Below are 24,299 nucleotides of genomic sequence, written 5' to 3' on the forward strand. Positions count from 1 at the left end.
ATGGGGGGATGGGGGGTCTTGATGACGAGTGTTACAGTCTGGCTGATCGATACAGCATGTCTCTCTAGGACGTCTACATGACACATCTCGAGTTCCTCTTTACAGACAGCGGGTAGGTACCATTATAATACTAGGATGGGATGAGGTCTTGATGACGAGTGTTACAGTCTGGCCGTGTCTCTGGCTGATCGATACAGCATGTCTCTCTAGGACGTCTACATGACGCATCTCGAGTTCCTCTTCACAGACAGCGGGTAGGTACCATTATAATACCAGTGGGGGATGGGGTCTTGATGACGAGTGTTATAGTCTGGCCGTGTCTCTGGCTGATCGATACAGCATGTCTCTCTGGGACGTCTACATGACGCATCTAGAGTTCCTCTTTACAGACAGCGGGTAGGTACCATTATAATACTAGGGGGGATGGGGGGTCTTGATGACGAGTGTTACAGTCTGGCTGATTGATACAGCATGTCTCTCTAGGACGTCTACATGACGCATCTCGAGTTCCTCTTTACAACAGCGGGTAGGTACCATTATAATACTAGGATGGGATGGGGTCTTGATGACGAGTGTTACAGTCTGGCCGTGTCTCTGGCTGATCGATACAGCATGTCTCTCTAGGACGTCTACATGACGCATCTCGAGTTCCTCTTTACAGACAGCGGGTAGGTACCATTATAATACCAGGGGGGATGGGGGGTCTTGATGACGAGTGTTACAGTCTGGCCGTGTCTCTGGCTGATCGATACAGCATGTCTCTCTGGGACGTCTACATGACGCATCTCGAGTTCCTCTTTACAGACAGCGGGTAGGTACCATTATAATACCAGGGGGGATGGGGGGTCTTGATGACGAGTGTTACAGTCTGGCCGTGTCTCTGGCTGATCGATACAGCATGTCTCTCTGGGACGTCTACATGACGCATCTCGAGTTCCTCTTTACAGACAGCGGGTAGGTACCATTATAATACCAAGGGGGATGGGGGGTCTTGATGACGAGTGTTACAGTCTGGCCGTGTCTCTGGCTGATCAATACAGCATGTCTCTCTGGGACGTCTACATGACACATCTCGAGTTCCTCTTTACAGACAGCGGGTAGGTACCATAATAATACTAGGATGGGATGGGGTCTTGATGACGAGTGTTACAGTCTGGCTGATCGATACAGCATGTCTCTCTGGGACGTGTACATGACACATCTCGAGTTCCTCTTCACAGACAGCGGGTAGGTACCATTATACTACCAGGGGGGATGGGTCTTAGTATGTTTGTGCAGGGTAATTGTTTTATAATTTGCTGTGGATGAAACGTCCCTCTGACAGCAATTTTGAGCCTGTCTACGGCAATTTAAAAAAAAAGACTTTTGCAACAAATGAACAAGACTGCAGAAAGGTTATTTTACTGTATGTGGAATGCGTCATTTGTACATGTATTGGCCCAGTGGCCTGATGCTCAGTCAGTCTAGGATTGATCCCCGCCAGTGGCCTATTGGGCTATTTTGTATTCCAGCCAGTGCATTATGACCAGTATATTAAAGGCTGTGGTACATGTATGTGCTATTCTGTCTGTGGGATGGTGCATATAAACGATCCCTTGCTTCTAATGGAATATGTAACGAGTTTCATCTTAGAGACTGTACGTAAAAATTACCAAATGTTTGACATCCAATAGCGGATGATCAATAAATCAGTGTGCTGTAGTGTATGAAACTGGCCACCAACGCCAATTTTGAACAAAGTTACTTTTACACCAAATAAACTTGACTGAAATAAAACCAACTTTCAACAAATGTTTCAGGTTGTCAACAGAGGAAGTTGAAGAAAGAGTAAAAAGTCGGAACATTCTTCCCGAACTGGTTAAGAAACCTGCCGACTTCTGTTCCCGACTCTACAAATACGTCTTCCCGACCATCGACGGAACGGATCACCCACGATTCCTCTACTTCTTCTCTCTCCTCAGCGGGTTAGAGTCTGACGTTATTCATGGATTAGTACCATCGGATCACGTCAAGTTACTCAAGAAATTAAAGTCAGTAACACCAGGTAATAGAATATATTTAATATCTGTATTATTATCATTGGATCACGTCAAGTTACTCAAGAAATTAAAGTCAGTAACACCAGGTAATAGAATATATTTAATATCTGTATTATTATCATTGGATCACGTCAAGTTACTCAAGAAATTAAAGTCAGTAACACCAGGTAATAGAATATATTTAATGTCTGTATTATTATCATCGAATCACATCAAGTTACTCAAGAAATTAAAGTCAGTAACACCAGGTAATAGAATATATTTAATATCTGTATTATTATCATCGAATCACATCAAGTTACTCAAGAAATTAAAGTCAGTAACACCAGGTAATAGAATATATGCATTGCTTTTCACTTCCTCAAATGAAAGACACATTTATTTATATATTTATAATTACTTGGCCCCTCAGTTGCTGCCTGCCTATTAGCTGGTTAAGAATTAACTACAGGTAGGTAACACCAGGTATAGAATATATTTCATATCTGACTAATGTTTTGAAACTCTCTTTTCAAAGTTGTGTTTTCAAAATGTGTTAATTTCACATCTTCACCTATAAAAAACAGATCTTTGTTGAAATAAGTAAAGCAAGGTTCTTGTATTTCAACTTGGTTTTTGTATGGAAGTCATAAGTAGGTCATTAAATACGTTGGAAGTCATAAGTAGGTCATTAAATACGTTGGAAGTCCAAAAATATAATTAAATCTGGTTAACATTTCACAATTAGGTTTTTTCTGTGCTTGTATCCACTTAAAGTTCAAGCACACTGTTCTGAGAACACATCTTAACTGAACTTGTTTGTTCACCGTGATCACATGCCAGTCTAGATTCAGTCTGTGCTAATCAGTCAAGAAACGGCAAGTTCATAAGTTTACAGTGATAGAAATAAGCATAATTTTTACTAGTCCACCGGACAAATGCATATAGAAATCTACTTGTCCGACAATATTCTCACTTTTCCAAATAAATAGTTTGTTTTATTCAAGTAAACGACAATGTTTTTCTTGCTCAAAATGAAATTTCATTTTTACTTGTCCACTGGACAACCACCAACTGAAGGTACATTTTGTTTGTCCGAGCAGATTTTCAGATGTCATGACAAACAGATCAGTGCTTATTTCAAACACTGGGTTAGACAATGTTGTTACTTTGTTGTAGATGAGAAAACTGGCTTTAGTAAATGCGGGGATTAATTTATCTTCTGTTTTTCAGGTTTGGATTATCAGCTGTTAATAGATGAGACGCATTCTCCTGTGGATGTCTTGCAACCCTTCATCACCGGCGGCAATGTGAATGTGCTCGCTAAACTTGCTAACAAGATACCAGATGGGGTTCGAACATTTGATTATTTATTGATTATTGAATTGTTCTTTTTGTCTTTTGAAGTTAGGCCTAGTTTTATATTTTTTATAAACATATTTTGGGTATAATAATGTATGAAATATGCCGTAGAAATATATGAATTTAACATGAATTTAACATTAACAGCTTTACCTCTTTAAAACATGACTATTTCAAGGTTCAGAAATAAATTAATCCTATGCACTAAAATCTGCTTAATTACATAGCCCCAGTACATGTAAGATATATGTTAATAACTGGTGGTTATCTGTTAGAGCCCAATTTCAAAATTACAACCAAATGTAACATTTAGAAATTACTAGTGGACTGTGTCTTACTCTTAGTTTCAAAATATAACGTTTCTCCTACTTACCTTCTGTATTTGTTCAAACATTAGGTAATGTTTACATAACCTGCTACATTTTTTCATTAGTAGCAAGGGATCTTTTATATGCATCATCCCACAAACAGAATAGCACATACATGTACCACGGCCTTTGATATACCACTTGTGCCATTCACCCTTTTAACATAAATACTTTAATAATATTACATTTATTTTCTGTGTGCAGTGACTTTGTGTTTCTCCTGTGCAAGCCATTCAGCCTTTTAACATAAATACTTTAATAATATTACATTTATTTTCTGTGTGCAGTGACTGTGTTTCTCCTGTGCAAGCCATTCAGCCTTTTAACATAAATACTTTAATAATATTACATTTATTTTCTGTGTGCAGTGACTTTGTTTCTCCTGTGCAAGCCATTCAGCCTTTTAACATAAATACTTTAATAATATTACATTTATTTTCTGTGTGCAGTGACTTTGTGTTTCTCCTGTGCAAGCCATTCAGCCTTTTAACATAAATACTTTAATAATATTACATTTATTTTCTGTGTATTGTCATTTGTGAATGTCTCAGTACCTTTTATCACACCCAATAGCCAATGTGTATTTTGTGCTGGGTTGTGTTTAACATTCATTGATTTATTGTGACTGTCACATTACAGAATGGAGGCTTTCTACAGGCCAGTACGGTGTACGCCAGCTGGGCGGTCATTAAACATTCATTGATTCATTGTGACATACATTACAGAATGGAGGCTTTCTACAGGCCAGTACGGTGTATTTTTGTGCTGGGTTGTGTTTAACATTCATTGATTCATTGTGACTGTCACAATACAAACCTATCCCGAATTACCCCTATGCTATTGGATGATGATTATATTCTAGGTAAAACTTCATTGAAGGTTTTACCACAGAAGTAAAACCTCGACCACAGGTTTTACCACAGAAGTAAAACCTCCAAGTCAGGTTTTACCACAGAAGTAAAACCTAGTCACAGGTTTTACCCTTTAAACTAGAGTATAAAATGAAAACATTACCCAGTTTTAACTTGAAAATAAATAATCAAGCAAACACGTTTTAACTATTTATTTTAATGGAAATTAAAAATGACAGTATAATGTTTGGATTCTGTGTCAGAATGATCCTTTGTAGAACCATGTGCCTGTGGAGTTGTCTCTGTAGATGCCGGTGTGACATGTGGAACTATCTCTGTAGCTGCCGGTGGGACCTGTGGAGGTGTCTTTGTAACTGCCGGTGGAACTTGCGGATTTTTGTATGTAGCTGCCGGTGGGACCCGTGGAGGTGTCTTTGTAGCTGCCGGTGGAACTTGTGGATTTGTCTCTGTAGCTGCCGGTGGGACCTGTGCACGGATCTGTGAGGCCGACTTTGGCTGCAGGACCGTATGCATGTTCTTTGTGTCAACATACAAAAAGTCAGACACCCCTGCCTTTTTTTCTTTTTTTTTTTTTTAAATCAAAATATATCAACAGTACACTTCAACCCTACCGCGAGCTTTAATCACTGACATTCAGTGCAAAGAATTCCACAGATAATATATATACCAGTTTGTTCACAAATGAGTTGTTCATCGATGTTCGCCTGAAACAGCCGTGTTGCTGATGTGGCCCTCAACGAGTGGTTGGTCTTCCTTCCAGTTATCCCTGCTGCTTCACAAAGTCTCTTTACTGTCGCCTGCAGTGTGTTGTGACCCACGGGAATGGATGAAAACCATGCATCTTTTTTCACATTTTTCAGTGGAGTGAAGTAAAATGCGTCACATTTCTGTGCAACAGTCTGACTAAAATTAAATTGTAGTAATTCTTTCATTAATATTAACATTTATAAAATGTGTTATCCTTTGAAAATGTACAAAATCTGTGACTGTTAAAATTACAAAATTTTGTGCAGATAACCTTTACTAATTTAGTCAAGAATCAAACATTTTGTTTACTTAAAACAAACAAAAATAAACCAAAGCACCAATCGTAAAGTACCAAGACAATGTATAAAGTGTGCCACTCATTCAAATTATCAAGTGTTTTTCTTTTTCTTTGTTTTTAACTTACACCTGCAAATGGGTGAGCTTCATTAAGTTTCTCCGCTATTAATTTTAAGTGAAATTAAACGTACCAGTATTTCTTGTATTTGGTAAACAGTCTAACGTAGCATCTTGAAGGATTCGATGGGTTGTCATAGGCTCGAACCTCCTTGGGTAGTACTTTCCGGTGCTTTATACCTCCCTGGTTGCTTTTTGATGCATCCTCCTTGTATAGCAAATACGACCGACCACATGTGTCCACAAAGGGTCCACTTATCTGGGGATTCTTTAAAAGACGTAATTGGCGATGCTCACTTCCCCCTCGGAGTGAAAAGTGCAGTCCTGTCAAACAAAACGTTCATCTCGATAGATATATATAAAGTGGCATATTCTGACTATAACCCAACTGACAGATTATTTTTAAATTAATTTATTTTTTAACCAGTGGTGTGTGTGTGTGTGGGGGGGGGGGGGTCCGCAACAAGCGGTTGTGGGGTGTTGACAACTACTTGTACATTAGAACAAATGGGGGGGGGGGGCGAAAATGGAAAAAAATAAATTCAGGGAGTAAAGGGGGGGTGAAAAGCCTCATAGACCATCTGGATCCGCGCCTAACAATACTGTTTGAATTAAAAACAAAACAAAACACACACAGAAACAATACCACCACACCCCCAACAGTACACATACACAATGTTACTAGCATCCTTACTTACCTGTCAAGTAAAGGATCGTGTCCAGCAGTTGTTGGGGGGTGTTATCTCCTAGAAGACCCTTATCCCAAAGCATGTTTTCTTCACTTTCGCTTATAACTTCTGTTCTTTTTCTTGTTGACGCACCCAGTCCTGCCGCCGACCGCTCCTTCATCACCGCATCCAGGGCCGCTCTAGCTTCTTTAAAAGCGGCGTCTTCAAACAGGTTGGAATCAGAATTTCGACATTTCAAATAAGATTGTATAGTCCCGAACAAACCATACAAAGTAACTGCAGGATAGTCCGATCCATCTTGTTTGTTAACTTCGAAGATAAAAATATTTCAAAGCAATATTTAAATTCTTTGGAGTCATTGTGACGATGTCTCCAGTCAGGCACTCCCGTGGAATTTGTAAATTGTCTGTAATGGACCTGTTACTACGTTCATCCTGCCATCTTTTAAATACGGTTAGAACCCAATCATACTTGTACCTCGTGGACTTCGAAATACGTGTATCCAACTTTTCATTCAGTTCAGACTCCGTTAAAGGTTTTTTGAATCGAAAATGAAAAACATCATCTTCACCGTCTTTGCAGACTTCGTCAAGTGCTTGGCTTAACAATAAGTCATCTGCATCATGTAAATGTTGCAGACTCTCAGATGAATCCAGCGCTTGACTCAAAACTAAATCTTCGCTTGGGTCCATGACAGTCCACTGCATTTGCGAATATGACCACGCGGTGTACCGCACGAGAAATTCCAGTGATAGTCACGTGACTTCTCTCGACACATGTGGGCTGACCCAACTCGTGCACGTGCATAGGTGAATTCAATGAAACTGTCGACTGTTCTATTTTTTCGACGAGGGAAAGATTGTTGGGGTTTTTTTTTCCAAATAAAAATTGCTTTATCATAAAACGCAGAATAAACAACACTTATTAACGATTTGTATGTTGGATAACGCACTTCTCCTTGGTTATGGTTGGGATAGTAAAACCCGAGGGAAGAAAGGTTTGTGAAAGTAAGACTTCGGGCTTCGCCCTCAGGTCTTACTTTCACAAACCTTTCTTCCCTCGGGTTTTACTATCCCAACCATAACCTCGGAGGCGTGCGTTATCCTATACTTACAGAATGGAGGCTTTCTACAGGCCAGTACAGTGTATTTTTGTGCTGGGTTGTGTTTAACATTCATTGATTCATTGTGACTGTTACATTACAGAATGGAGGGTTCCTACAGACCAGTACGGTGTATGCCAGCTGGGCGGTCATTAAACATTCATTGATTCATTGTGACTGTTACATTACAGAATGGAGGCTTCCTACAGACCAGTATGGTGTACGCCAGCTGGGCGGTCATTAAACATTCATTGATTCATTGTGACTGTTACATTACAGAATGGAGGCTTCCTACAGACCAGTACGGTGTACGCCAGCTGGGCGGTCATTAAACATTCATTGATTCATTGTGACTGTTACATTACAGAATGGAGGCTTCCTACAGGCCAGTACGGTGTATGCCAGCTGGGCAGTCAAATACTTCTGGGAAGGAGATCAGTCCACGAAGAAACCTGAGTCAAACGTAAGCAACAAATATACTCGCTCCAGTCATTCAAGTCTGTTGTCAGTAAGATTTTAATTATTGTAAATGTAGGGCTCGCACTGGAATAGATTCCTGCCCTGGACGTATAAGCTCGTGTAAGTCGACACCTGCACCCAGGGCAGGCATGTGCTACAACAGCTTGTTCTGAATATGCACGTAAAACCTATGACCTGACCTGGAACAGATTTTCCTTTAGCCAATTTTCAGATATGTAGAAAATTTCTTTGAAAGTTATTAAAATTTAAAGTATATTTTATTAGCTAAAGACTAAATGTTGTAGCCGGTTTGTAAAAAAATTAATAATTGGCTAATTTGGTGAACCCTGTTAATGTTGAGTTGTTATTTACGTTTAACTCTTTCTCAACATTTATTGCAAAGAAAACTTTTTTTAATTGACAAATACTTAGATTAGTTTAAATACAAAACAGAGCCTGTAAATTTGTGCCTTAAAACTACATTTTCAATCACCATTCCTTAAACTGCTGTTTTTTTTGTCTTGGCCAATTGTCATAATATTAGACTTCACATACATGTAGCTCTAGTTTAAAATGTGTTAACAAACAAATTCCTTTCTTGTCGTTCATCCAGTAATTATCAGCTTGATAGACTGAATGTTTTTCATTCACTGTAGGCTACGTGGATTCATCGCTATGAGAGTTGTCGAGATCTTTTACTCAAACTGCTTCCTGAAGACTTTCTGAGGTGTACCGGCGCCATTCTCTTCACAGAACAAGCCAGGACAAAGGTAATTTCTCTTTTACTGAAGACTTTCTGAGGTGTACTGGCGCCATTCTCTTCACAGAACAAGCCAGGACAAAGGTAATTTCTCTTTTACTGAAGACTTTCTGAGGTGTACCGGCGCCATTCTCTTCACAGAACAAGCCAGGACAAAGGTAATTTCTCTTTTACTGAAGACTTTCTGAGGTGTACCGGCGCCATTCTCTTCACAGAACAAGCCAGGACAAAGGTAATTTCTCTTTTACTGAAGACTTTCTGAGGTGTACCGGCGCCATTCTCTTCACAGAACAAGCCAGGACAAAGGTAATTTCTCTTTTACTGAAGACTTTCTGAGGTGTACCGGCGCCATTCTCTTCACAGAACAAGCCAGGACAAAGGTAATTTCTCTTTTACTGAAGACTTTCTGAGGTGTACCGGCGCCATTTTCTTCACAGAACAGCCAGGACAAAGGTATCTTGAGTTACTGGAACTTGGAGTAACTATTAGAATAATGTAAAAAACATAATTAGAAGAAATAAAACTGAAGGGTGATATTAAACATATCTGCGATGATTATAAATCTTTTTATGTGTTAGTTACAATAAATGTATATTTACAGTGCTCCAAGTTAAATCTTTTTACTTGTTATTTACAATAAATGTATATTTACAGTGCTCGAACTTAAGGAATTGTCACCCACAACTTTTTCTCTTTTTTTAAATTGCTGTGGATAAAACGGCCTACAGACATCAATTTTGAGTCTGCCTATGAACATTTTTAAAGGGTGTTTGTGGATTACAATTACCTGAATACTCAGCATGTTCAGGTTTCAATAACAATCTTCTGTACTATTTGTTCTGATTTTTTATGATTTTTTTTTTTTTGCAGTTAGAGGTTTACTGTCGACAAGAGATAGCGAAAAGGGCTTTGAAGTTTTCACGTCAACAAGCCAGTGACAAAAAGAAAAAACAAGAGAAAACTGGGTATGCTTAAAATTCTTTTTAGATATAGGGGCGAGATGTAGCCCAGTGGTAAAGCGCTCGTTTGATGCGCGGTTGGTTTGGGATCGATCCCCATAGGTGGGCCCATTGGGCTGTTTCCAGCTCCAGCCAGTGCACCACGATTGGTATATCAAAGGCTGTGGTATGTGCTATCCTGTCTATGGGATGGTGCATATAAAAGATCCCTTGCTGCTAATCGAAAAGAGTAGCTCATGAAGTGGTGACAGCAGTTTCTTCCCTCAATATCATATAACCATATGTCCAACGCCATATAACCGTAAATAAAATGTGTTGATTGCGTCATTAAATAAAACATTTCCTTCCTTCTTTTTAGATATGTTCCTACTGATTCTTTCTTAGAAATTTTATTAATTTTCAGTGTAGATTGTTTTAAAAATCCTAGATCGATCGCGCATCAGACGAGCGCTGTACCACTGAGCTATGTCCTGCCCATGTAGATTGTTTTAAAAATCCTAGATCGATCGCGCATCAGACGAGCGCTGTACCACTGAGCTATGTCCTGCCCATGTAGATTGTTTTAAAAATCCTAGATCGATCGCGCATCAGACGAGCGCTGTACCACTGAGCTATGTCCTGCCCATGTAGATTGTTTTAAAAATCCTAGATCGATCGCGCATCAGACGAGCGCTGTACCACTGAGCTATGTCCTGCCCATGTAGATTGTTTTAAAAATCCTAGATCGATCGCGCATCAGACGAGCGCTGTACCACTGAGCTATGTCCTGCCCATGTAGATTGTTTTAAAAATCCTAGATCGATCGCGCATCAGACGAGCGCTGTACCACTGAGCTATGTCCTGCCCATGTAGATTGTTTTAAAAATCCTAGATCGATCGCGCATCAGACGAGCGCTGTACCACTGAGCTATGTCCTGCCCATGTAGATTGTTTTAAAAATCCTAGATCGATCGCGCATCAGACGAGCGCTGTACCACTGAGCTATGTCCTGCCCATGTAGATTGTTTTAAAAATCCTAGATCGATCGCGCATCAGACGAGCGCTGTACCACTGAGCCATGTCCTGCCCATGTAGATTGTTTTAAAAACACGGGTATAATGTATAAAGTTTGTACTGTTTTTGTTGATGTTTAAAAACACGGGTATAATGTATAAAGTTTGTACTGTTTTTGTTGATGTTTAAAAACACGGGTATAATGTGTAAAGTTTGTACTGTTTTTGTTGATGTTTAAAAACACGGGTATAATGTGTAAAGTTTGTACTGTTTTTGTTGATGTTTAAAAACACGGGTATAATGTGTAAAGTTTGTACTGTTTTTGTTGATGTTTAAAACCACGGGTTTAATGTGTAAAGTTTGTACTGTTTTTGTTGATGTTTAAAAACACGGGTATAATGTGTAAAGTTTGTACTGTTTTTGTTGATGTTTTAAAACACGGGTATAATGTGTAAAGTTTGTACTGTTTTTGTTGATGTTTAAAAACGGGTATAATGTGTAAAGTTTGTACTGTTTTTGTTGATGTTTTAAAAACACGGGTATAATGTGTAAAGTTTGTACTGTTTTTGTTGATGTTTAAAAACACGGGTATAATGTATAAAGTTTGTACTGTTTTTGTTGATATGTTCACTAGGAATGTGAGTTGGGATGACGTGTGTGAGACTCTACAGAGACAGGCGAATCACTTGAAGACGCTGGTATAATGTGTAAAGTTTGTACTGTTTTTGTTGATATGTTCACTAGGAATGTGAGTTGGGATGACGTGTGTGAGACTCTACAGAGACAGGCGAATCACTTGAAGATGCTGGTATAATGTGTAAAGTTTGTACTGTTTTTGTTGATATGTTCACTAGGAATGTGAGTTGGGATGACGTGTGTGAGACTCTACAGAGACAGGCGAATCACTTGAAGATGCTGGTATAATGTGTAAAGTTTGTACTGTTTTTGTTGATATGTTCACTAGGAATGTGAGTTGGGATGACGTGTGTGAGACTCTACAGAGACAGGCGAATCACTTGAAGATGCTGGTATAATGTGTAAAGTTTGTACTGTTTTTGTTGATATGTTCACTAGGAATGTGAGCTGGGACGATGTGTGTGAGACTCTACAGAGACAGGCGAATCACCTGAAGACACTAGACAATGACGTCATCAAATCGTTCTGCGTCGCTCAAGACGGACCCTTCAAAACATACGTCACACTCTATGATCTTAGCGCTGGAGATGAGCATCAGGTTCGTAGAATGATCACATCCTCATTTACAATGAAGCAAAGGTAACTCAATTATAAATCGCCTCTTCGTATTGAAGTGACAGTCTCTAGTTTTTAAACACTACTGTGTATTTTATAGAATTAGATTTAATTGTTGATAACTGAAATCAGACCTCCGTTGAATTTTATTGTTCAGATTATCTATTTCCATACATTCAAGAGTTTCTGGTCATTTTGGTGTTTGTAATACCACGAAATGCATTTTCCATAATTCTAAAAACACCAATGTCATGTCTCTGAGAGGTAATGCTATGGAGACAAGATCTAGTCTATTTTAAAAGATAATTTCCTCATTTCATCTTCACAGACTCATTTCACTCTATGTATTGTTATCTAGATGTGTTTTAAGAGTATTTCCCTGTTTCAATGTCACAGAGTTTTGTTTCACTCTGTTGTAACTTTATACAGATGAGTTACATACAGGTTTGTAAATTAACCAAACTTAGTGTCCATTTTCACAGGTTAAAACTAAGGTTTGTGTCTGTAATTTCGTAATTTCTGATACAGTGAAACCTGAGATTTTAAAAACCAGGACATCCCTCTTATAACCGGACATTTGTAATGGTCCCAAGGGTGTCCGGTTTAGAGAGGTTTCACTGTGCTGTGATACTATTGTCCGGTTTAGAGAGGTTTCACTGTGCTATGATACTATTGTCCGGTTTAGAGGGGTTTCACTGTGCTATGATACTATTGTCCGGTTTAGAGGGGTTTCACTGTGCTATGATACTATTGTCCGGTTTAGAGGGTTTCACTGTGTTATGATACTATTGTCCGGTTTAGAGGGGTTTCACTGTGCTATGATACTATTGTCCGGTTTAGAGGGGTTTCACTGTGCTATGATACTATTGTCCGGTTTAGAGTGGTTTCACTGTGCTATGATACTACTTTAGAGGGGTTTCACTGTGCTATGATACTATTGTCCGGTTTAGAGGGGTTTCACTGTGCTATGATACTATTGTCCGGTTTAGAGTGGTTTCACTGTGTTATGATACTATTGTCCGGTTTAGAGGGGTTTCACTGTGCTATGATACTATTGTCCGGTTTAGAGTGGTTTCACTGTGTTATGATACTATTGTCCGGTTTAGAGGGGTTTCACTGTGCTATGATACTATTGTCCGGTTTAGAGGGGTTTCACTGTGCTATGATACTATTGTCCGGTTTAGAGGGGTTTCACTGTGCTATGATACTATTGTCCGGTTTAGAGAGGTTTCACTGTGCTATGATACTATTGTCCGGTTTAGAGGGGTTTCACTGTGCTATGATACTATTGTCCGGTTTAGAGGGGTTTCACTGTGCTTGATAGTTTAGAGGGGTTTCACTGTGCTATGATACTATTGTCCGGTTTAGAGGGGTTTCACTGTGCTGGTTTGTGATACTATTGTCCGGTTTAGAGGGGTTTCACTGTGCTGTGATACTATTGTCCGGTTTAGAGGGGTTTCACTGTGCTGTGATACTATTGTCCGGTTTAGAGGGGTTTCACTGTGCTGTGATACTATTGTCCGGTTTAGAGTGGTTTCACTGTGCTGTGATACTATTGTCCGGTTTAGAGTGGTTTCACTGTGCTGTGATACTATTGTCCGGTTTAGAGTGGTTTCACTGTGTTATGATACTATTGTCCGGTTTAGAGTGGTTTCACTGTGCTGTGATACTATTGTCCGGTTTAGAGTGGTTTCACTGTGCTGTGATACTATTGTCCGGTTTAGAGTGGTTTCACTGTGCTGTGATACTATTGTCCGGTTTAGAGTGGTTTCACTGTGCTGTGATACTATTGTCCGGTTTAGAGGGGTTTCACTGTGCTGTGATACTATTGTCCGGTTTAGAGGGGTTTCACTGTGCTGTGATACTATTGTCCGGTTTAGAGGGGTTTCACTGTGCTGTGATACTATTGTCCGGTTTAGAGTGGTTTCACTGTGCTGTGATACTATTGTCCGGTTTAGAGGGGTTTCACTGTGCTGTGATACTATTGTCCGGTTTAGAGGGGTTTCACTGTGCTATGATACTATGATAGACTTGTGTGCGTTTTGTTCTCTCAGCTGAAGAATCTGCTGATCCGGATGGTGCTGGACGGTCAGTCGGTGGAGCTGGTTGACGACATGCTACAGGTGGCGCCACTCGGGTTCTGGTCAGCACGCACCGTCGTGCAGGAAGCGGTTAAACTAGTCGCAGAGAAACTCAGGTCAGCTGAACACTTTTATCAGATTTCAGATTTAAGTCTGATATACATGTAGTCTGTTTGGTTATCATTAAAACATTTTTTTCTTACATTTTATAAAAAGCTGAGAAACATAAAAAAAATAATCAGTTCAGTGTGTTTTTCTGTTTATTCGCTATCAGTTCATCAAGTATTTTCATTCCGGCCAGTGAACCATGACTGGTATATCAAAGGCTGTGGTTTGTTATTCTGTCTGTGGGATGGTGCATATAAAAGATCCATTTCTACTAATGGAAAAATGTAGTGTGTTTCCTTTTAAAAACTATATGTAAGAATTACTAAATGACTGATATTCAATAGCCGATGATTATAAATCAGTGTGCTCTAGTGGTGTCATTAAACAAAACAAACTTTACTTTACTTATTAAGGATGTATTACAGTAAAGCATATTTTAGGAGACTGTCAGGCATGAGTGTTACAAACAGAAAATGTTATATAAATTTTATGAGCCCTTGATTTCCTGACACGCCTAAAAAAAGTGTATTTCTAAAACCCAAGTAAGTGATGAAGTTTCACTGTATATTCATATAGACCATTTTTAATTGCATATTGCATTTAGTTTGGGAGGAGTTCAGTATAAAATGGGTACAATTGTGTTGTTATTAATTCATTCTAAAGACCCTTGATACAATTGTGTTGTTTTTTATTCATTCTAGAGACCCTCGATACAAATGTGTTGTTTTTGATTCATTCTAGAGACCCATCGACAGAGAATGCGTTGATATCGGAGTTTGATGCGTTACCCACCCTGGAGTTGATCGTTCACAACGTACAAGAGCACGAACAGAACAAGTGAGTTACTGACATCTGTAACACAAATCTGGCAGTGTATTTTGCAGTATTCAGTGATGTTATAATATGATACGGTGAGATTGTGAGTAATTAAACAGTTTTTAAAATAAGTTATTCATTCTTTGATTGATTTATTTTTTCATCAAAAAAGGTACTTTTAGGAGCCATTTGCTCTTTTGTTTTATATTCCCACAGTCGGTGTCAGAAGGTGAATTCCATTATCACACATAATTAACATTGTGAATGTTTATATAAAATGCCTTTTAGATGTAAATCTTGTTGTAATGGCAGTTGGTGTTACAGGATCTAACTACATTGTATATATCTGTGTGTGTTTTTTAAGAGGTGATTTGGTGAGATCAGAAGATGTCACGTCGCTTTTGAGACCATTCTGTTCTGACGGATCTGTTGCCGTGCAACCAAGACTTGATGTTTTACATATCCTAGAAAAGGTTAGTGTCAGAGAGTTAAAGCTGAGCAGCATACACATGGTCTTTATAACAGTTTGATATTTAACACGACCTCCAGAAGACTGTCCAAAGCGTATCTTTGTAATCCAGGCTGGGGATTTCTGAAACTATTTTAGCGCTACAAAATCGTAAAACCATAATAGGCTATGATGTCACTACAGCACACGCCATAGTGACGTCATAGTGTACAATGGTATTACAATTTCATAGCTGTAAGATACATATATATAGATTTCTGTGTGAACTAGCCAATCACAACTGCATAGGATAGGGGAATAAAGACTGCTAACAGTTAATGTAATTTTTAATACAGTCAAATTTCATTATCTATGTGTTGAAACCAAATAGCTTGAGATATCTTGGTTCTAGTTAACATTGATAGTAGTTGTTAAAATTAATCCATGGGACAATTTTTTTAACTTTGAGATATCCTTCTCCCCCTCTCTCTCTTCCCCCCCCCCTCTCTCTCTCTCTCTCTCTCTCTCTCTCTCTCTCTCTCTCTCTCTCTCTCTCTCTCTCTCTCTCTCTCTCTCTCTCTCTCTCTCTCTCTCTCTCTCTCTCTCCGTCATATATTTCGGGTACTACTGCCCCATTTCTTTCCAGTTTACAATGACCGGATTCAAGATATCCTGGGCACACAAGATAACAGACCTTGAGATAATATTTAATTGTATAATTAAATATAAACTACAATTTTTTTCATGTAGTTCTAGTAAAACAGAAACTAATTGTAGCTACGTATACATGTATGTGCGTTGCTGGTTATTAATTAACCAAAAGTGTTTGACGTTTCTTGTGTCTGTTTTCACTTCAGAGCCTTGTTCTGTCAGATGAAGATCGTGTTCTGTTGTCTTTCTACCGAACTGACGCCCTTGTGTCTTCAGCATGGCATGACATCAAGGTACGAGAAACAGTTTACTTCAAACTTGGACTCTTTGTATGGAAGCAAGCAGGGCTCACACTGGAAATTAAGAAATTTGTTTAGCCAATTTTAACAGATGTTAGGTATTTGTTTGAAAATTATTAAAAAGTGTCTAATTTAAACATTGTATTAGCCACACACTAAATACTGTAGCCACTTCATCTAAAAACTGAGCAATGTACTTTTATGTTGGGTTTTAGATATAGACATAACCTTAAAAGGAGTTATACAAAAATATTTACATAACCAAAATAAGCAATTTTTTAAATTGAAAAACAAAATTAAAGAGATGTTGTTACAACTGATTATTCAGTAAATTTTACATGCCCAGTAAATAGTTATGCCAAATAAAATTGTATATCAACTAAAACACAAACTAAATGATTGTACAATTTGTGGAGGCTGCGTTATTATGATGTACAGGGAACATTTTGTTCAGTATTGCATCGCAATTCTCTACGCAAGTTTCAGAGATCACTACACAATTTTAAAACGTTAAACTGTTACAGTAGTTGCTTATCAATTTTCAGTCGACTAGAAATATCGCAAATCAAGATTTTAAAAACAAAATGTTCCCAACATGTGAACATATTGTGTTCTGCGATCCATGTTAATCTGTTGATTTTTTTTTTTAATGGGCTGTTCCGTCTGCCAAGAGTAGTGTACAAAGGATCACTTGCATGTACATGGAGATAACAAGGTTTTATTTACCTTTTATTATTGAACAGGGAGTTTATCATTTATGTACAAAAAATGTGTTTTGTTTTCTTCTTAAATTAATACAGCTGAGACAGAGTTTATAGTTTTTCTTAAATCCAGAAATTGCTTGTACATGTGTATGTCATGATCATACTTTCTTATGTGGTTTATTTTTCGTTGAACAGATTTCCGAAAGTGATTTGTTATCAGCCGACAGCAGACAGAAATTGTATGAAACACTGTTATCGTCATGCTCAAGCGTCGACCACTTCTGGGCGTTGTGTCAAGTACTGAACATGTGGCCTCAACATCGGACAGAGGAGTAAGGAACACAATGTTTTACTGAACGTACAAGACCAAGATGTAGCTTAGTGTAGAATGCTTGACTGATGTGCAAAGATCATAGGATTATATTTCACATCTCCTATAATGCATCAGATAGGGCCTCCACGAGTCCAAAATATTGGACTCCAGTACTCGAGGGTCAGAATCGACCCAGACCCCAGTATCCGACACTTACACTAGATGATAATGAGACTAAGGAATAAAGTAAAATAGTGTTAAGCATCTTAATTACAGCGCTGAACATGGAGGCTTAATCATGTCATTGTATTGCATTCCACGCATTCGACTTTTGTTTTCCCTTCATGTCTCATAGCCCTATAATGTAATTGGAGGCAAAATGAAGTAAAAAAAACCAAACATATTAAATGAGAGTGCTCTTCCTTGCATGGGTACTCGATTCCTGTGAACAGACTCCAGTCTTGCTAGACTCGGCCCATGTCCGAGTACTCGATTCCTGTGAACAGACTCCAGTCTTGCTAGACTCGGCCTATGTCCGAGTACTTGAGGTGACCCTTTTGTCAGAGGCCAAAGTGTTTTTGATTGAACTCTAATTACAGACAACCCAAACCTCTCCATCTGTTTAATACCAAAGAACATAGTCTGTAATCCTTGGCCAATTGACACCTTTATCTTGAGAATTAACTTAAAATGAGGTGTTATCATTTTAAAAAATGACGTCTGGTACTGTATGGGATGGTGCAGGTAAAAGATCCCTTATTGATAATGGAAATTTGAATTTGGCAAACCAAGTTTAAGCCTTGAACGCTCATGATTTATTATATTTTTGCAGAACGAAGCCATCAGAACATCCCTGGGTGCGACTGTTTGTCGCTATAGTGAAGACGAATGATGCTCAGATGGTAAAACTAGTCAACAGAACAGTACAGGAGATATGGGACACGAGTTTGCTCATTGAACAGGTACAGATTTTTTTTCTACACACGTTTAACTTATTTTAACTCTTTTATCATCACCGACTTTGCTCAGTGAACAGGTACAAATTGTTGAGTTTTCTTTCTACACACATTTAACTTGTTTTATCATCGGCATCAACTAAAAGTGCCCTATGTCAGTAATATCTACGTGTTTTGTTGTAACGATTAATTGCTATGGAAATAAAAAAGTTCTCTTTCAGTGTGCTGAATACATCATGAATATGTGCTCAAAATATTGTGTCACGATAAAAATAAAACACCAATACTTACCAGTTGGTTGATCCTACATACATACATCCTATGAAATCCATCTTCAACAGAGTAACAAAAGAATACTCGGATATGGACAAAATATAACTTCATTCTCTGTGGAGCTGACAACATCCGTTATCATGGTTTAGTATTGCTGTTTTAAATTTGATTGAACAAATCAAACAAGTACGGTCAGCACTGACCAGTTCTTCAGTAACCATCTGACCCCGTATTCCTTTGCTTTCAGTAACCATCTGACCCCGTATTCCTTTGCTTTCAGTAACCGTCTGACCCCGTATTCCTTTGCTTTCTGTAACCATCTGACCCCATATTCCTTTGCTTTCTGTAACCATCTGACCCCGTATTCCTTTGCTTTCTGTAACCATCTGACCCCGTATTCCTTTGCTTTCTGTTGCACTGATGCCAGACTTCCTAGTGTCTTTATTTCAGTACACACGCCACGTGTTTGATGAGTTGTTGACACATGACTTCATGATCAAGGGAGTGCAGTTTATTCTGACTGTTTATTTCAGCACACACACCACATGTTTGATGAGTTGTTGACACATGACTTCATGATCAAGGGAGTGCAGTTTATTCTGACTGTTTATTTCAGCACACACGCCACGTGTTTGATGAGTTGTTGACACATGACTTCATGATCAAGGGAGTGCAGTTTATTCTGACTGTTTATTTCAGCACACACGCCACGTGTTTGATGAGTTGTTGACACATGACTTCATGATCAAGGGAGTGCAGTTTATTCTGACTGTTTATTTCAGCACACACGCCACGTGTTTGATGAGTTGTTGACACATGACTTCATGATCAAGGGAGTGCGGTTTATTCTGACTGTTTATTTCAGCACAGACGCCACGTGTTTGATGAGTTGTTGACACATGACTTCATGATCAAGGGAGTGCAGTTTATTCTGACTGTTTATTTCAGCACACATGCCACGTGTTTGATGAGTTGTTGACACATGACTTCATGATCAAGGGAGTGCGGTTTATTCTGACTGTTTATTTCAGCACAGACGCCACGTGTTTGATGAGTTGTTGACACATGACTTCATGATCAAGGGAGTGCAGTTTATTCTGACTGTTTATTTCAGCACACACGCCACGTGTTTGATGAGTTGTTGACACATGACTTCATGATCAAGGGAGTGCAGTTTATTCTGACTATGTTTATTTCAGCACACATGCCACGTGTTTGATGAGTTGTTGACACATGACTTCATGATCAAGGGAATGCTGTTTATTCTGACTATGTTTATTTCAGCACACACACCACGTGTTTGATGAGTTGTTGACACATGACTTCATGATCAAGGGAGTGGAGTTTATTCTGACTGTTTATTTCAGCACACACGCCACATGTTTGATGAGTTGTTGACACATGACTTCATGATCTAGGGAGTGCAGTTTATTCTGACTGTTTATTTCAGCACACATGCCACGTGTTTGATGAGTTGTTGACACATGACTTCATGATCAAGGGAGTGCAGTTTATTCTGACTATGTTTATTTCAGCACACACGCCACGTGTTTGACGAGTTGTTGACACATGACTTCATGATCAAGGGAGTGCTGTTTATTCTGACTATGTTTATTTCAGCACACACGCCACGTGTTTGATGAGTTGTTGACACATGACTTCATGATCAAGGGAGTGCAGTTTATTCTGACTGTTTATTTCAGCACACATGCCACGTGTTTGATGAGTTGTTGACACATGACTTCATGATCAAGGGAGTGCGGTTTATTCTGACTGTTTATTTCAGCACAGACGCCACGTGTTTGATGAGTTGTTGACACATGACTTCATGATCAAGGGAGTGCAGTTTATTCTGACTGTTTATTCAAGGGAGTGCAGTTTATTCTGACTGTTTATTTCAGCACACATGCACACACGCCACGTGTTTGATGAGTTGTTGACACATGACTTCATGATCAAGGGAGTGCAGTTTATTCTGACTGTTTATTTCAGCACACACGCCACGTGTTTGATGAGTTGTTGACACATGACTTCATGATCAAGGGAGTGCAGTTTATTCTGACTGTTTATTTCAGCACACACGCCACGTGTTTGATGAGTTGTTGACACATGACTTCATGATCTAGGGAGTGCAGTTTATTCTGACTGTTTATTTCAGCACACATGCCACGTGTTTGACGAGTTGTTGACACATGACTTCATGATCAAGGGAGTGCTGTTTATTCTGACTATGTTTATTTCAGCACACACGCCACGTGTTTGATGAGTTGTTGACACATGACTTCATGATCAAGGGAGTGCAGTTTATTCTGACTGTTTATTTCAGCACACATGCCACGTGTTTGATGAGTTGTTGACACATGACTTCATGATCAAGGGAGTGCGGTTTATTCTGACTGTTTATTTCAGCACAGACGCCACGTGTTTGATGAGTTGTTGACACATGACTTCATGATCAAGGGAGTGCAGTTTATTCTGACTGTTTATTTCAGCACACACGCCACGTGTTTGATGAGTTGTTGACACATGACTTCATGATCAAGGGAGTGCAGTTTATTCTGACTGTTTATTTCAGCACACACGCCACGTGTTTGATGAGTTGTTGACACATGACTTCATGATCAAGGGAGTGGAGTTTATTCTGACTGTTTATTTCAGCACACACGCCACATGTTTGATGAGTTGTTGACACATGACTTCATGATCTAGGGAGTGCAGTTTATTCTGACTGTTTATTTCAGCACACATGCCACGTGTTTGACGAGTTGTTGACACATGACTTCATGATCTAGGGAGTGCGGTTTATTCTGACTATGTTTATTTCAGCACACACGCCACGTGTTTGATGAGTTGTTGACACATGACTTCATGATCAAGGGAGTGCGGTTTATTCTGACTATGTTTATTTCAGCACACATGCCACGTGTTTGATGAGTTGTTGACACATGACTTCATGATCAAGGGAGTGCGGTTTATTCTGACTGTGTTTATTTCAGCACACATGCCACGTGTTTGATGAATTGTTGACACATGACTTCATGATCAAGGGAGTGCGGTTTATTCTGACTGTGTTTATTTCAGCACACATGCCACGTGTTTGATGAATTGTTGACACATGACTTCATGATCAAGGGAGTGCGGTTTATTCTGACTATGTTTATTTCAGCACACATGCCACGTGTTTGATGAATTGTTGACACATGACTTCATGATCAAGGGAGTGCGGTTTATTCTGACTATGTTTATTTCAGCACACATGCCACGTGTTTGATGAGTTGTTGACACATGACTTCATGATCAAGGGAGTGCGGTTTATTCTGACTGTTTATTTCAGCACACATGCCACGTGTTTGATGAGTTGTTGACACATGACTTCATGATCAAGGGAGTGCGGTTTATTCTGACTGTGTTTATTTCAGCACACATGCCACGTGTTTGATGAGTTGTTGACACATGACTTCATGATCAAGGGAGTGCGGTTTATTCTGACTGTGTTTATTTCAGCACACATGCCACGTGTTTGATGAATTGTTGACACATGACTTCATGATCAAGGGAGTGCGGTTTATTCTGACTATGTTTATTTCAGCACACACGCCACGTGTTTGATGAGTTGTTGAAACATGGCTTCACGATTGAGGGAGTGCGGTTTATTCTGCTGTCTGGTCACAACAATCTCTTCCCCACCGCAGTCCAGACACTGACAGAGACAGATCAGGTGAGTCGGTACAGAGAATACTTAACAACTTAAAGACGGGACTCTTATTACGGGGGGGGGGGGGGGGGGGGATTTAGCTCAGTCGGTTGAGCACTCGCCTGAGGTACTTTCATCACAGGATCGAACCACCACAGTGGATCCGTTCAGCTGATTGGTTCTTTTCTCATTCCAAACAGTGCACCACAACTGGTCAAAGGCCGTGGTATGTCCTTTCCTGTCTGTGGGGAAGTGCATATAAAAGATCCCTTGCTGCATTTGAAACATGTAGCGGGTTTCCTCTGATGACTACGAGTCAGAATTATCAAATGTTTGACATCCAGCCGATGATTAATTAATCAATGTGCTCTAGTGGTGTTGTTGAACAAAAACAAAAACAACAGAACTTATTACAGGTCTCTGTAAACCATATTTAGGTGATTTATTTCATTTTGCATAACCTGTTACAACAGTGTATATGATGTTCTCAATTTGATGTTTCACTGAAACGTAGATGATGCAAAACGAGACGTGCAAGCTGATGATTATTTAACTAGTATGCTCTAGTGGTGTCGTTAAACAAAGTAAACTTAAAAAGCTGTATTTAAATGTTTATCTTAAACACAGGTATGTAAGTATAGCAAATGTATGTAGTTACATGTAAGACAAAAACAAGATTTGTAAATCTATCAGTGTTCTCATTATGTGATTAGTCGCACCGACTTGTCGAGCCTACGGAAATGAGAACGTATAAGACTAAAGCCGTTCCAATTTAGGTGTCCTCACAGTACGGTTCGATCACATGCCACAAGTTGGTGCGACTAATGTCATAATGAAATGCCTCTTAACCAAATGTGCTCTAGTGGTGTCATTAATCAAAACAGAAACATAACTTTCACCTCTTTCAGTTTGCAGTAGCCGACCACCTGCTCCCTGAGAATCTCTCTAGTGGTATAGTTAAACATAACTTTTACCTGTTTCAGTTTGCAGTAGGCGACAGCCTGCTCCACCTCCACCTTGAGAATCACTCTAGTGGTGTAGTTAAACATAACTTTTACCAGTGTTAATTTGGATGTGGACGAGAATGAGCTCTAGTGCTGTTGTTAAACATAACTTTTCCTTATTTCAGTTTGAAGTGGATGAGAACCTGCTCCACCCTCTCCTGGAGAATGGACTCACCCCGGCCCTTGTGTCGTCGTGGCTCTATGACCCGGTCATCCACTTCATCCTCGAACAGCAGGGGCAGGACGCCCTCCCAGCCCACCTGTCTGTCGAGTCTGTGGCCGGTCAGCTTGCGGAAGCTGGTTTCCAGGCGGAGGCAGGGTCTCTGTTGCTAAGGGCGAGGTCTAGCCATCGACTGCTGCAGACGTTTGGGGCGGCGTTGGCGGTGACGGTGGGCAAGTGGCTCAAGACTTCCTGACACCAGAATTTCGTATAGATTTTGATAAACTTACTCTTGGTGATGGGAAATGGATGTTGGTGTTACAACGTAAACTGCTGTTTGATAGCGTTAGGATTTCTGTTATAGGGGAGTGGGTAGGTTATAGTAAATCTGTATTGCCAAAGAAAGTTGTCAGATCATATTGTTAAAAGTGATTGATCCTAGTTTTCGAGGTACATACCTTTTTAGTCCCTTACTGGTCCAACTGGATTGACTATACTTTCCGTGTCCTGTTGGTTTGCTAACTGTCCCACATGTTGTTTTCCAACCTTTTTTTGTCTTCTGTAATACCTCAGGGCTAGCTCTGGCACTTGCCAAATTTTATTTTAATTTGGCGAAATAATTTCATGCTATAATTGATATTTTGTTACAAAATAACTGGGTTTCTGCAATTTTGGAAGTTTAATATGTAATATGGCGAAATCTTCTTCGACCCAGAGCTAGCCCTGTTCCTCAAGATATTGAAGTGAAATTTTGTATAGATAGATTTATCATGGAGATACAGATCAAGTCCGTCTTTC

At 39.4% G+C, this 24,299-nt stretch overlaps 1 protein-coding gene and 1 long non-coding RNA gene across 3 annotated transcripts in view; one reads left to right on the top strand and one right to left on the bottom strand.

Annotated features, from left to right (window-relative positions):
• Positions 1–23,769, top strand: part of LOC121379474 (neuroblastoma-amplified sequence-like) — a 112,547-nt gene extending 88,778 nt beyond the window's left edge. Inside the window, exons 46-59 of one of the 2 annotated variants that reach the window (XM_041508121.1) lie at positions 1,800–2,044; positions 3,252–3,370; positions 7,940–8,035; positions 8,688–8,801; positions 9,662–9,756; positions 11,818–11,977; positions 14,049–14,191; positions 14,925–15,020; positions 15,364–15,472; positions 16,305–16,391; positions 17,297–17,433; positions 18,247–18,376; positions 22,233–22,361; positions 23,467–23,769. In XM_041508121.1, the coding sequence (XP_041364055.1) occupies positions 1,800–2,044; positions 3,252–3,370; positions 7,940–8,035; positions 8,688–8,801; positions 9,662–9,756; positions 11,818–11,977; positions 14,049–14,191; positions 14,925–15,020; positions 15,364–15,472; positions 16,305–16,391; positions 17,297–17,433; positions 18,247–18,376; positions 22,233–22,361; positions 23,467–23,757 (1,951 nt within the window). In that variant the 3' untranslated portion in view covers positions 23,758–23,769. Of the gene's footprint in view, positions 1–1,799; positions 2,045–3,251; positions 3,371–7,939; positions 8,036–8,687; positions 8,802–9,661; positions 9,757–11,817; positions 11,978–14,048; positions 14,192–14,924; positions 15,021–15,363; positions 15,473–16,304; positions 16,392–17,296; positions 17,434–18,246; positions 18,377–19,259; positions 20,090–22,232; positions 22,362–23,466 lie in introns of those variants that run through there. The other variant, XM_041508127.1, reaches the window with a different exon arrangement.
• On the bottom strand, positions 4,797–5,894 carry LOC121379498. The gene is made up of 2 exons (XR_005958848.1): positions 5,856–5,894; positions 4,797–5,523 (listed from the first exon to the last, which is right to left on the bottom strand). It is a non-coding gene; the product is annotated as an uncharacterized LOC121379498 (long non-coding RNA).
• Positions 23,770–24,299: the final 530 nt, after the last annotated feature.

The sequence above is a fragment of the Gigantopelta aegis genome, chromosome 2 (assembly GCF_016097555.1).
Source record: "Gigantopelta aegis isolate Gae_Host chromosome 2, Gae_host_genome, whole genome shotgun sequence".
NCBI lineage: Eukaryota > Metazoa > Mollusca > Gastropoda > Neomphalida > Peltospiridae > Gigantopelta > Gigantopelta aegis.